Genomic DNA, 15,300 nt, shown 5'->3' on the forward strand with positions numbered 1-15,300 from the left:
TAGTATTGCGTGCTTGTTTGTTGGTTGGATCTTACTATGTAGCCCAGCATAGTTTTATGATTTTTATAAAGTCCAAGATGAATTCAAACTTGAGGTCATCCAGCCTCAGCCTCCTGAGCACTGGAGTTAGAAGTGTGTGCCCATGCCTGGCTTACCTTGGCATGTAACAAGAGAACACCGAGGGCCTTGCAGGGCAAACATTCTGTTAACGTCTGTAATGATGAGGTATGAAGCTGGCCCACTTTTATAGTGAGGGGGACTGTGGGTGGAGAGACAGCTGGAGAGATGTGGTGGTCTGCTATGAAGACCAAGCAGACACTTTGCCATGTAGTACATAATGCTAGAACAAAAGTGGCAAAGTGTCAGAGAGAGTGATGGAATAGTATCCAAGATCAATCCAAGGATTGATGCCATGTAAGACCTTTCATTTTAAATAGAACCAATTGTTCCTGGTTGCAGCCTTCCTGAGGACCTGCTTTTGGGGGAGGTAGGATGGAATGAGATATCAGAATAGCAGAATATTTTCTCGTGCACTCCTTTGCACTTGATAAACAAAATAAAGTTAAAGGGTGGATTTCTCAGGTCTGCATTCGAGTGGCCAGACATGGCATTTTCTAAAGCATCTTATTACCAATATCACAACAAGCATGTTAATAATTTCTTAATGTCATAACATGTTGGATGTTCCCATTTTCCTGATTTTTGAAGTGTTTTTAAAAGTATTTTTTAATTGAATTATGATCCACATAAAAGTCTAGTAAATGAAAGTTGTTGATAGATTTCTTTTATAAATGTTCTATTTATCCATCCCTTAATCTTGTCTAGTTTGTTGCAAATTATATTTGGGAGAAGATAAAGGTGATTGTTTAGTATTTGGACTTTGCAGATTGCACTCATTGTTATTTAACTACATGTTTTCTGTCATGCATTTCATGTATGTTGGTTGTTGTATGAAAGCCTTATTAGTTGTATGCTGTTAATTTGGGAGCATCAGTTTATAGCTGGTAACATCCATCAGGAAGTATTGTCTCCTTTGTGAGAAGTTGTGGGCATTTAATGACCATTGTCTGAATTGATTAATTATTTGGGGCTTACAAAATGATGGTCTTCCAGTTCTTTCAATTCTGTTTCATTTATTGGTATTATAATTCTATGTGGAAAAACTTATTACTTTATTGAGGTTCTTAAAAGCCAGTTTTCAAAATAATATACAATACCCATGCATCTTTCAAAGGGGAACAGTGAAAAACTTAAAACATTATTATAATTTCTTATCTCTCAGTTGATGGCTATTATCCTAATTAGTGCTGACAGTATTCCTCCTTTGACCATAGAATTTTACTCAAGTTGACTTTAAGTTGTTGCAACAAAAACCACTAAAATATTTTTATATCCTTCACTTTCTAATACAATATAATATTCTAGGTTCATCTTGTAAATCTCCTGCCCAAACAGAGAAACAGGAAACATTTTTTCCATATATTTTTATTATAATTAATAGAAGGGTTACATTATATTCACCAGATAGAGGATGCATTACTTCACATGCATTGATACCCTTTCTCATGTCTTGGTCCCCATTTCCCTCCCCCTACCCCCACTCCTCATTGTTTCTCCCCTTCCCTATCTGATTTCAAATAACCAAATACACATATATCCAATGTATCAGATAACATTTTTTGTACAATTAAATGAACCAAAGTTTATGTGATTGCTTTTGGATTTTCAGTTATAGTTTTAAAAACTTCCTGTAATGCTTTTTTCTCATGCATGTATTTCTCAATTCCAGTCTCCTTGAAATTGGTTCTGATGTATGTTGCAAGGAAAAAAGTCTGTTTTCTTTTTGTATGAACAGACAGATTTTCTATATCTCATTTCCTCCAATGAATTGAGATACTGCTTCCATATAATACAATATATTTTAAGTGAAGTTGAATGCATTTCTGGATTTTCTCTTTTGTTCTGTTTACCATGCTATCTATTCATATATCAATGTTATTCTGTTGCTTATTATAATAACTTGGTAGTCTGGTAGAGCTCACTTATCATTTGTCTTTTCAATTTTTCCTGCTTGTTTTATTCTAAAATGGATAATTAAATTGTCAAGCATCCAGAAAGATCTTATGGTTATAGTATTATTGCAAAATACATATAATTCTAATACATAATACATATATGTTGATACACATACACACACAAATATATACATATATGTATACATATATATATACCGGGAGAGAAATAGTATCAGATGTTAAATAAAGAACATATCCAAGACATAATGTATATTTCCATTGGATCATGTTTTTAATGACCTAGTCTGCTGACCCAAAATACTTAATGTGCTCTGAAAACTGAGAAGGGAGATCATGAATAAGCATTCCCCCTTAAATACCCCTGGGAGAATGACCCATCCCAACACAAAGCCCTTGTCTCGAAAATAAACAGGTTCTATGACAGACTGTATTATTTTTTTCAAGAAGAGATGCCAAAACATAATGATCAGAAATATAAAGAGCAGGTCTTTGAGATTCTGAGCCCAAGAGATAAAGCTGTAACACAAAGTGCCAGAAAGAACAGAGAAAATCACCTGAGTTCAGGGAGTTAAGTGTGTGGCTCTGTCCATCCAACTATGATGGGGACCAGAGGATGGCCGAGTGAATTTCGGAGACAAACTAGTTTATATCTTCTTTTGAGGAGACTCCTTGACCCAAGAGAAGTTTGAAGAGGCGTGAATGCTATGTTGCTTGGGGACAGATAGGACAGAATTCCTTATTGGCCCTATAAACCCGTGAAAAATGTCCTCAATTGCTGTTGGGCTGAGCACTCATGAGGGGATGAAAGGTGGAAAATGGTAGCCTAGAGAAATAAGACTTAACCTGGGTCAAGGTGCTTCCCTTCAAAACGTGGGCTGCCACCCAATGCCCAGACAGGCAAGGCCCTCTCTGGAGATAGTGGCAAGCTTTCATGGATTCCTTTACCTTTTGTTGTCTTCTGTCCCACATTGGGCACCAAGATGATACACAGACATGATGGGTAATAGTTGTCTGGCAGTGTAGAAATAAAACCGGGAAGGATAAATACAGTCATATTTAGAAAATACAGTAAAGGCCACTCAGGAGAGTAACTGGTTCTCCCAATAAGAATACATTTTCAGAACTTTGGTTTAACTCAAAAATGCCTTGGTCTTAAGAGAGTCTTATACATGATGTCACTATCATATATATATATATATATATATATATATATATATATATATATATATTAGCTTAACTTTGTTCCAAATGAATCTTCTTTTTAAAATTTGACCCATATTTGTCTTGTAACATGTCTACACTGTCACAAGATGACATGGTAGCTTTTCTGAATGTGACCTGTTTATTCTGCATGACACCAGATTTTATATGAAATTTCCAGACCTAGAACAACTCCTCCACATACTCTGGGCCAAAATCACCTGCACTGGAAAAGATAAAGTAAGTCAGCTTCCAAGAAAAAAGAGCAATGTAACAAACCATGACTGGGGCTTCCCTGATGGATTTAGACCAACGGCCAAAGAATCCCATGATGAACTAACAGCCTGGGATCAGGTATTTCCATTATTCTCCTTACATGGTTATTTACTTGTGCCAAAGGAAATCCAGCCATGAAGATTCTAGCAGAGTTCTAGAAAACTGGAGCATTTTAAATTTAGAGTGAATTAGGAAGTCATTCTGTTGGGGTGCGAGCAACTGAAACATTCTTATGGAGTAGATGACCCTGAGAAGGTTTGGCGAAAAAGGTAAAATCTGAGGAGTCAATGATGGTATGTACTTGTGTATTTCCTAAAGTTCTATGTTTTCTAGAGTACATTCACTGGTTTAATTCAGTGCTTTTTTTTATGTGTGTGTTCCAATACAACTTTATTGAAAAATCGTGGAGCTTTTCAAGAAGCAAATAATAATTTGGAGAAACATTGAGAATGTACCTTTTGCTGCAGCACATTAGGGAGTCTGGAGGAATCCTTTAGGAAGAAAATTTCTTTCATTGAATGCAACATTTCTCCAACTTTGATGGTGGAGTCTTCCTCTCCCCTACTTATTTAAATTCTTCGTAAGTTAATTGTCCACAATAATGGCTTCTAATATGTGGGAGACTTATGATGTCACAGGTTCTGTGTTATTTAACCTACATTATTTCAAGTATTAGAACAATTAACTACATGATGTTAATTTGTGGTTTTGTATGCTTCAGGTAATCATGGAGCCCATGTAACTGCTTAAGGTCACAGGCATACCACAATTGTCTGAAGCATATCTGATCTTCTCAATGACTGTTAATGTTTGGGAAATGCTAATTTAAATATGTTTATTTTGTTGTTGTTGTTATTTGTATCTTAGGTAAGCATCATGCCTATGGAATACAATCCTGAACTTTTTCACTCAAGGCTAGCGCCCTACCACTTTGAGCCACAGGGCCACTTCTGGTTTTCTAGTGGTTAGAAATAAGTCTGAGGGGTCGGGAGTTTGGCCTAGTGGTAGAGTGCTTGCCTAGCATGCACAAAGACTCAGGTTGGATTCTTCGGTACCACATACATAGAAAAAAGCCGGAAATAGTGCTGAGGCTCAAGTGGTAGAGCTCTAGCCTTGAGAAAGTCCAAGGACAGTGCTCAGGCCCTGAGCTCAAGCCCAGGACTGGCAAAAAAAAAAGAAAAAAAAAAAAAAAGGAAATAAGTGTCTGAGAGTCTTTTGTGCCCAGGATGGCTTCGAATGGCAATCCTCAGATCTCAGCCAACTAAGAAGCTAGGATTACAGGTGTTAGCCACTGGCTCCTTGCAACACTGTTATTTAACAAGCAACAAAATTTTTTCAAAGCTAGAGATTAGAAATTAATTTTTTAATATTTTCCAAGTTTCCACAGAAGTGTGATAACATCAACACAAGTGTAAATATACACTGATACTTTATGCAAAGGAATAAAGATGAAAGGCTAGATAATATAAAAATTCCCTCTGTTCTCTTTATTAAAAATATACTGTGTTCAAGATTTTAGAGAACATATGAATCACCATTAAGACATTTGTGTCAGTGATTTTGGAAGAAATTTAGAACAATGACTTAAATAGCACAGAGGCAGAAAGAAAAGATCAAGGGCACAGAAGCTTATGATCAAATGATCTTCCTCTTTGAAAAGGTATTCTAAAACTAGAAACTGATGAACTACTGTCTTCTGGTAACTTTTAAAGACGTGTTATAATTTTTTACTTATTCATGGTTTGTTTCTTATAAGCATGCCTATATAATACAGAAAAATGTTTTAAAAATAAGGTTACATGAGTAACAGTGGATAATGAGGGTAGAAAAATGTCAATTTTTGTGAAGGAAGCATTAACAGATGGTTTGCCATTCACTTTAAAATTTTTAAGCATGTACTTAATTTTTTTCTTGTGGGTCTTAGGGCTTGTACTCTGGGCCTGAGGCCTGTCCCTGAGCGATTCAGCTCAAGGCTATTGCCCTACCCCTTGAGCCTCAACCCCACTTCCCATTTTCTAGAGGTTAACTGGAGATAAGAGTCTCATGTGCTTTAGTGTCCTGCTGGCTTTGAATCTTGATCCTCAGATCTTAGCCTCCTGAGTAGCTAGGATTACAGGCGTGAGCCACTGTGCCCAGCCATGCACTTAAATTTTTAGCCTTTTATTGCCTGTACAATAAAAAGTATATGAAAAAAAAAGAAAATACCCGCTACAGCGGGGCATGGTGGTTCACACCTGTAATCCTACTCACGAGGTTGAGATCTGAGGATGATGGCTCAAAGCCAGCCCGAGCACTAAAGTCTGTGAGACTCTTATCTCCAATTAACTACAAGAAAATCAGAAGTGGCTCTGTGTCTCAAGGAGTAGGGCAGTAGCCTTGATCTGAAGAGCTCAGGGACAACACCCAGGTCCAGTATTCAAGTCCCACGACTGACAAAAAAAAAAAAATACTTGCTCCCAACACAAGCTGTTTAAGTAACAATATCAAAGACTTCATCATTTGAGTTTCTGTTTATCATAAGAAATAAAAATCTTTTTATCATAATAAAAAAAAAACTTACCCCATTAAAAAACCAGCAAAACTAGCTGGATGTTGGTGGCTCACACTTGTAATTCTAGCTACTTAAGAGGGTGAGATCTGATGATTGTGATTCAAAGCCAGCCTGGGTAAGAGAGTCCATGAGAGTTTTATCTACAATTATGTAGCCAAAAGCTGCAAGTAGAAGTGTGACTCAAATGATAGGGCACCAATCTCAAGCAAAAAAAAGTCGAGCAAAAATGACAGGCCTAGGGACTCAGGCCCTAGTACTGCCACCAAAAAAAAAAAAAAAAAAAACAAAATCACCCTCAGCAAAACTAGTAGAGAACTTAGGCTCTTGGATAGAACAATATACAATGCTTTATAAACATAGTATTTTCAGCAGAGAAGGAATTAGGAAATATGAATACTGAATAATGAAGTTAGCTAGCACAGGCTTTGAATTTAAAATACTCCTTGGACTTAAGTTGTCACTGTGGTTTTACCTTTCCCCTGTAGCCAGAACCCTCCTATAGCCCTCCATCAGTTCTGGGTCCTAGAGTACAGCCGGTGGGACATTTTGTCTGGTGATGATTGTAACCACACATTCTCTCCATCAGACTTGCTTCACTGCACACCAGCTGCTGGAGATAATTCTACAGAGCAGTCTTGCACCCATTTCTAAGGAGGACTTTAAACAACTGAGTCCAGGGATTGTTCAGCAACTACTCAGCTGCTCTTGCCAGCTGCCCAGGGACCAGCGAACAAAGCTACCACCCACCACTCTGGAGAGTAAGGTTTGGTTCTTTATTGAAAAACACAGTATTTGTCATATCATAGCAAATACAGGGTCTTCCTATATCCAAGGTTCTGTTCTAAGCACTCAGCACTTACCAGTTCTTCCCAATAATAAAGGAGCTTGGGATTATTATTATTCCATTTTACACATGAGGAAACTGAGCCATGGAGATACTAAGTGATTGACTCAGTGTCACCCAATTAGTCAGAGATAAATACAAACCCCAATCGCATAACTACCTTAGTCTTTCTTCATGTTGGTCCAGTTTTTCAATGATCTGTGTTTTGTATACCATTTATATTCATTTATTTCATCCTCTGTATTTAACTTTATCCTGGAGCAACTTAAAAAAAAATCTGTAGGTAAAAAGTAGCATGGTACAAATTAAAAACAACATGGAATCTGAAACACTGAAAGAAGTTGTGGTTTTGTTTTATTCCAAGCTACTCTGTGATTATAAGGAAGTTTTTACCTCCCTCAGTCCGCGTCTACCATCCTCCCGCTCATCATAGTGAAGAGAATGGGCACAGAGAATAGAAAACTTAGGAAACAATACCATGTCTGGGTGAAGTGCTCCTTTAAGACTGATGGTGGTAGCACTGTGACCAGCTCAGGCAGAAATGGACAGTGATGAGCCCTGACCGTTTTCTGTCATCTCTTTTGACTTAGAATATGGCTACAGCACAGTGGCTGTGACAATGCTCACACTGAGCTCCATGCTGGGAACTGTGCTAGTCCTTTTTCATGGCTGCCAGGAGAACTACAATCTGATTTTACAGCTATTTGTGGGCTTGGCTGTTGGGACCCTTTCTGGGGATGCTCTGTTTCACCTCATACCACAGGTAATTGGTTTCTTTCCATTTCAGATGGATGGTAAAGAATTTCTCTTTACATGGAGCCAGTGGGGGTAATATCTGTGCAAATTCTGCATTGACTCCAATAAATAGTCTAATATTGTATTTGGGAAACCATTATTTGTCCTGACCTCACATTTGGGAGAGAGAAGAAAAGACCAAGTATTAAACTCACTGTAGGCAAGTCCTCTTAAAAATTTTAAGAAAGGAAAAGTGATCAGATCTTGGTTCCCATGGGATAAGATTCAAGAACCAAGTGTTAATTGTCTATAAATAAAAATCTACAGAGGTGTGAAACATTATGCTGCTTTTTTGCCCTCATCTGAATTATCTTGAGAAAAATATAAGCCTCTGAGAGCTGGCCCTTTATGGAAGCCTTCTGAGGATTTGTATTTATCAGAAATGAAAGGATATGGATGTGTAAAAGAGTTCAGAGAGAAGACTCCACAGAAGATATTATTGATCATCTCTGAGGTCTCCCAGTGTGGGTGGAGATGGTAGATCAATGACCCTGCGTCTTTCAAATGTGAGATGTAAAATTTTCCACAAGTCTGGCAGTTTCCAACAACCTTACAGGGTCACTGTTCTTGCTTAGAGGCTCAATAATTACTTGATGTTCCGAAAAATCATAAAGTAAACATTGGGGAGAATAATGCAAGCCATGGTTAGTTTTAATTTCCCTCATAATCTAATTTTCTGGAAATAGTTCAGGGCTCTTACTGGCCTGAAGTGGTGACTGAGCCTTTTTTTTCTAGGTCACCAGAGGGGTGGGCAGAATTGTTTGCTGGCCAGAATTCCAGGAAATGGCAACAGAATACTAAGGCTGTCCGGGTTTCTAGTCAAGGGGGCAACAAGCTACAGTTAGGATGTTAAAATTCACCAAATAACCTGAAAATTTAAAAAATGTGTGAGGAAAGGGATGGGTTGGAAGGGATGGGTAATGATGTTGGAAGAGGTGACATTGATCAAAGTGCATTATATTCATAAACTGCCTCAGTGAATGGCGACTCCTTTGTATAAGCAACTTCTTAAAGTTAATAAAAAGAAAAAAATAGAAAAGAGAGCAGAAAATAAATAGCTAAATGGGAAGGACAGGGGGAGGAGAGGTGTTGATAATTGATGTTTCTCCATTTCAATTCTGTTTTCTTTCATTAATGTCTACTCACATGAAGATAGTAAAAGAGGAAAAAACCAAGATCATACATTGAGGAAGTTATTTAATTAAAATCCTGATTACAAATTACAAAACGTGGGGGGGGCTGAAAATAAAAGCTCAGTTTCATGAAGTTTAGAAAGAGGGTTGCTTTTTGTTTTGGGAGTTTTTTGCCTGAGGAAATTGAGGGAGACAAGAGTTGTTGGAAAAAAGAAAAATTTTAGCACAAGTGTGGTGGAGAAAAAAATCAGTAGTCCCTGAATATGATCTAGGTTTTCAAAGGTCTTGCAGAAAAGAAAGAATTGGAATTTCCCTCTGTAACTGACAAAATTTGTTCAACTTAATCAATCTATGTTTTATCCTGGGGGTTTCTTCTGTTTGAATTAGATATTACAACTTTTTTCTCTTATGAGAAATAATTATAACAAGTATAACAAGTATTATAACAAGAAATAAAAATAACAGGTATTAGGTAGCTCTACATTAAATATTCTTACCAAAGGAAAATATAGCTAATATAACACACGCACATATGCACACACACACATACACACACACACACACAAACATACAACATAGAAGTTGCAGGTGCCCTCTGCATACCCTTCTTTTCCTCCTGTATTATTTAAATCATCCATCGATTACTTGTAGCATTTAGTTCAATGTCAGTACTCAGAAAATAATTATACTGCATAATTCAAGAAATGATGGAAAGATGTCCTCACTCAGTATAGATGTACTTTTTAAATAATTGCAATACAACATTGGTTAAATCTATTGATATAGAATCCACAGATGATAAATATGTAGGACTATGTATATAGGCATAAATGCCTCCATACCAATATATACACGTGTCTGTGCATGAGCAGCTATATTTAATTTTATAAATGTATAATTTTATTCATTTCATTTACTGCTCAGAGACATCCCAAATCTGAAGCATTGAACTTTTTTACCAACTACCTTTTCTTGAAGTAAGACTATATGTAATAATTTACTAAAAGATGTCTTGAAGTCAATCAGTGTGTTGTCAGTGGAACAAGGCAGCAAGAAAAACATTCCTAGCATCTATCATACACTTTTTGTTTCTGAAAATATTTCTGGCCACACAGATTGCATTCTGTGGAACAGCTTCCAGAAGGATTTCTTTCTTATCTGAGTAGTTATTGGATGTTTACAATTGTAATAGGTTCTGGAGCCACAAAAACAGAACAAAACCTCAAATGAATCCTATATGTATTTTGGACATAAAATATATCGTTATCTTTTTTTCTTTCATATATTTTTATTGCAATTCATAGAAGGGTTACATTATATTCGCCAGTTAGAAGGTGCATTAATTGACATACATTGATACTCTTTCTCAAGTCTTGGTTCCCATTTCCCTCCCCCCACCCACACCCCTCATCTTGCTTTCCCCCCTTCCCTATCCAATTTCAAATAACCAAATACAAATATATCCAATATATCAAATAACAAAGTGAGATACTGTAACAATATGAGATAACCAAGGGACAGCAAAAGAGATGAGAGATAACATAGTACATTAAGGACAACAATCACTCATTATATGGCTTTTGTTTCTACATCCTGGAGGTCCTTTCTTTTAGCATCCTACTATAGGGCCTTATATATTTAGGTTTTGCTCTATTATAAATCTCTGCTAGGAGAGCCCAAGGTTTCTACTGATTATGACAAATGATGGAAACCATTGAACCTATATTCCTTTGAGTCTGGCTTACTTCACTTAATATGATTTTTTTCTAAGTCTTTCCATTTCCTAACAAATGGGGCGATGTCATTCTTTCTGAAAGCAGCATAGAATTTCATTGTGTACAAATACCACATCTTGTTGATCCACTCATCAACTGAGAAGATTGGTACCTTACAAAGCACTTCTAGGTGAATAGGTAGAGATAGAACTGAAAAAAATTCAGCTAAGACATTGAAAATTATGTAAAAATTGGGGCTACTTTCTGAAATAAAGCTTAGGTGTCATTCTGTTCATTAGCACAAGCTATTAAAACACTCCTTTATTTCCTGTGGTAGACTATTTGATGCCTGTCTAAACTATATCATTGGCATATGCATATACCCCAAATGCAAAATGGTTGAGTAACTTCAATTGATGTAGGAAACCCCCAACCTGATAGCTTAATATATTCAACAACTATCCCTGCCAATTAATAATTCCACCTAAGTAAGTTCCTTCTTTCATTTTCTTTCTTTTACTTTTTTTTTTAAGGTTCTTGGTTTCCATAGACAGGATGCCTCAGAGTTTGGACATTTCCACGAAAGCAAAAGTCCTATTTGGAAACTGTTGGGATTAATTGGAGGCATACATGGATTTTTCTTGATAGAAAAATGTTTTATTCTTCTTGTCTCACCACATACCAAGGTATATTTTACATCTCACTTATCTTTAGGCTTTGAGGTTTTTGTAATCCCATTCCTAAATTTGTGCAAGATTCTCTTTTCTGTATCAAAAAGTAAGATACTTTTGTGAGGAGACAGTGCTGATAGGTAAATATGTGGCAAAATGTGTGGAGCAAAATGCAAATGGTGGGATCAGTGAAGTAGATGCTTTAAGAAGTAACTTGTTAACATATCTGAAAATTTTTTGAGAATAAGAATCAAGGCTTTAAATAAATTTCAAATTAATACTTGTAAAAATTTTGTTTCAGTGAGAAAGTTGGAGAGGTTGTTTGTTTGTAGGAGCTGGAGTTCAAGCTAGGATATTGTAGTCACTGATAGATCAGGACATCCACCTTCAATCATAGCGCTTCCCTAAGAATTCATGAAATCAGCTTCCGCAAAATCTAAGATTAAAAGCATTTACATTTTTGTTTTGTGGGACTTGAACTCAGAGCCTGGGCACTGTCTCTGAGCTTCTTTCTCTCAAGTTTAGCACTCTACCACTTTGAGCCACAGAACCACTTCCAGTTTTCTGGTGGATGATTGGGGATAAGAGTCTTATGGATCTCACTGGGCTGGCTTTGATCTTCAGCTGCAGTCATCAGATCTCAGCCTCTTGAGTAGCTAGGATTATAGGCTTGAGCCACCATTTCCTGGCTACGGTAGAGTTTTGATGATTGTATCTGTATCAGGAGAATTCATGCATAAATTTTAAAGTTTTAATAGTGAGTTAAATGCATATAATAAGATAATATAAAGAGAATAAGACTATATCACCTCCAACACTTTAAAAATCATAACTAGACGTTGAAATTGCATTCCTTTTGTGCGTGTGACCATGTCTCAATATATAGCCCAGGCTGGCCTCAAACTTATGATCCTTCTGCCTTAGCCGCCCAAGTTCTAGGACTCTACATTCAACTTGAACTTGTATTCATTGTTTAGATTATATTTTTATTGATATGTTTGTACAAAGGGGGTTCCCATTCAACATGTCAGTTTATGAGTATAACACATCTTGATTAATGTTCATCGTTTTCCCCATCCTTCCCAAGTCAACCTATCACCCATTTTTCTAGTTTCACAGAGGCTGCATTGGATACTATGACTAAATTCTTCCCCCTCTCTTGATTCATCTTTCTCCCCTTCCATTTTTGTCCCCTTTTCCCCTCTCGTCCCCAACATCGAGTACCCGCATACTGGTATTCTTTTGGGTAGACTATATGTTAGTTGTTCTAAAAAAAAGTTAGGCCTTTTGATTTGTCCCCTGAATATACCATACTTAGGCTAATAATGCATTTGTGTACATGTGTATATGACCTTGCGTATACTTATATATTTTTAAATTAGATCTTATTTCTGCATATGAGAGAAAACTTTCTTAAAGCATCTTGAGCATGCATGAGGTTTCTCCTCGGTGAGATCTTCTAGGTATTTTTTTGTGGCACCTACTTGGGCTGAAAAATGTGCAAGGAACCATGGGATAGACCAGGTTGGCTCCTGGGCCCTACACTAACTTTCAACCATCCTCCATCTAGCAGGGCCTGTCCTCGGCTAATGGGCATGTGAGGTATTGCCACCATCTTGCATCCAACTCTGATTTAAGTGACCAGTCAGGCAGAGGCAAATCTGCCTCCACTATCCTGTTGGTAGGTTCCTAATGTGTTGTTTCTGATTTGATTTCCTTCCGTCCTTCATTCTCCAATGGATAGATGGAAATGAGTAGTTTACATGTAGCATAGAACCCCCTCCTGATTCACCTATTCTTGACCATGAGATAAACAGTATTTGGGAAACTTTGTGAAGTGCTTGAAAACTGTTTTAAAGAGCAAGAAAAGAGCAAGAAGCACTCTGTTGATTTCTTCATGGCTGTCTGCACCACTCTGAAACATAGGTCATCAGCATATCCTTGATCAGTATTCATTGGCTTGTTTACAAGTGTTTACAAGCCAGTTGGCCTTTAGGTTTTTCATTCTGTATGTTCTTAAGACATTTTTTAGGTTTATGTTAATACTTGTTAAAAAGGAGATTCGTACATCTGGGACTATAGTGTTCATTTCAGAGTTCAAGAGAAAGCCAACTCTGTTTCATGAAGTATTCCTAAGTAAATGTCTTTGAGTCTACTGAATTTTGTGCAATCAATTCTTCCATATGGAATCTTAAATTTTGACCCAATCAGGGTCAAAATAATATTCCTGCTGCAGTTCTGAAGGACAAAAGTATTGGGACAGGACAAATAAGAAAGAGATCTACACATGGCTCCCATAACCAGGACTTTGGTCATATATAGAAAGATTGACAGTTCAAGGGTAGATTCCTGAGCAGAGGAATAAGTTATAGATAGCAAGAGAAGTCGTGTCATAGATGGCACCAGTTAGATGCAAATCAGTTGTAATACAGGCATTGAATCTCATAAAGTTTTCACAATTTCAAAGTCAACACGCTGTGTTGATGGCTTTGGCTCGCTGTAGAAGACAGCATTCTACTTAGGCTGCTATTTCTTCTACATGTCACTGATACAGAGTTCACCAACTTTCATTTCTTCCTTATCTGTCACCTATGAAACTTAGCATTTAAAGTATTAAAATGTCTTTTAAAAACCCACTGAACTCTTCAGATGGTTCCTGTTTCACTCAGACATGACTGTTATATACCTCTCATCAGTTATTTTCTGATTTAAAATAGAGAGGCCCGGAAGATTCTCAGCTGGCTGAGATTCCTATAGAAAACACAACAACCTTCAGTAGAAAATGTAAGTACCCAGTACAGAAAGCTAGATTTTAAATGGACAGGTGATAGCTGCTTTCAAGTAAGTATGTTAAAGTGGGTATCTAGTTCATTCTGAAGATTTTTTAATTGTAATACATAAGGGGTTACAGCTATATTTGCCAGATAGCAGGTGTATTACTTTTCTCATATTGATACCCCTTCTCGTGTTTTTGTCCCCATTTCCCTCCCACCCGCTTCCAATCATCTTGTTTTCCCTACTTCCTTTTCACTCTGAAGATTTTTTTAACTTACTTAATGAAGACTCATTCTTACCTGATTCCCAAGCATAGTAGACATTTAACATCCTTTTCCAAATTGTTTCCCCCAATTATTTAATACTGTTTCCCTAAATTCTTTTATTCATGTGTACATATATATGTATTGCATGCATTCACGTATGTGTATATCTATCTCTGTCTCTCTTGTCTATCACTTTTCTATCACTTAATCACATATACTTATCTGTGTATATGTTATTAGTGTCCTTTTAAAAATAATGTTTACAGGGGCCAGGAGTTTGGCGTAGTGGTAGAGTGCTTGCCTAGCATGCACGAAGACCAGGGTTCGATTCCTCGGTACCATATAATAGAAAAAAGCAGGAAATGGTGTTGAGGCTCAAGTGGTAGAGCTCTAGCCTTGAGAAACTCCAAGGACAGTGCTCAGGCCAGAGCTCAAGCCCAGGACTGGCAAATAATAATAATAATGTTTACTTGATGCTTGACAATTCTTCCAATTTAATAATGCTTATTTGATGTTTGGAAATTCATCCAATTCTCTACAACATACTGAAGTGAGAAAAAATTATCTAACTGATATAAATGGCGAGACTAATTGTCAGTGAGTTAACTCATTGTCCAGGACTGAATTCCTCAATATTGAAGAACTAAATATATGCTACTAACATACTATTAATTTCTTTAGGATCATTCATTCATGTGTACTGCTCTGGTTTCTCTCAGATTGTTTATTCGGGAAATATTTGAAAGAACTGGAGATGGTAGCACAGAATCAGAGGACTATCTAGCATGCCAGAAGCTCTGGATTCAATCCCCAGTATCACCAAAATAAAGAAGTTTGAAAATGTGCAGTTTAGGCAATAGATAGAAAAACTGGAGAAGAAAATAGGACAGCTCTTATTCACAAATGCCATCTCATTGGGAATATAAATATTGCTGGTAGCATAGGTGTTATTGTAACAATGGGTATTTTAAGAGCTTCTGGCATATTAGTTCATGCCATTGATTTATTTAACTCAAAACATGTAATTATAGCATTATT

The 15,300-nt window shown here is 36.8% G+C and overlaps 1 protein-coding gene across 6 annotated transcripts in view; it reads left to right on the forward strand.

Annotated features, from left to right (window-relative positions):
* Positions 1-15,300, forward strand: part of Slc39a12 (solute carrier family 39 member 12) — a 44,617-nt gene that overhangs the window by 10,069 nt on the left and 19,248 nt on the right. For 4 of the 6 annotated variants that reach the window (XM_090318968.1, XM_090318969.1, XM_090318970.1 and 1 more), the window contains 6 exons: positions 3,418-3,590; positions 6,650-6,821; positions 7,498-7,670; positions 11,084-11,236; positions 12,792-12,902; positions 13,939-14,005. In XM_090318968.1, coding sequence (XP_090175094.1) covers positions 3,418-3,590; positions 6,650-6,821; positions 7,498-7,670; positions 11,084-11,236; positions 12,792-12,902; positions 13,939-14,005 — 849 coding nt within the window. The remainder of the gene's footprint in view (positions 1-3,417; positions 3,591-6,649; positions 6,822-7,497; positions 7,671-11,083; positions 11,237-12,791; positions 12,903-13,938; positions 14,006-15,300) is intronic. The other 2 variants (XM_090318971.1, XM_090318973.1) reach the window with 2 other exon arrangements.

Source organism: Megascapheus bottae, chromosome 26 (assembly GCF_031878675.1).
Source record: "Megascapheus bottae isolate mThoBot1 chromosome 26, mThoBot2.hap1, whole genome shotgun sequence".
In the NCBI taxonomy this organism is placed as follows: domain Eukaryota; kingdom Metazoa; phylum Chordata; class Mammalia; order Rodentia; family Geomyidae; genus Megascapheus; species Megascapheus bottae.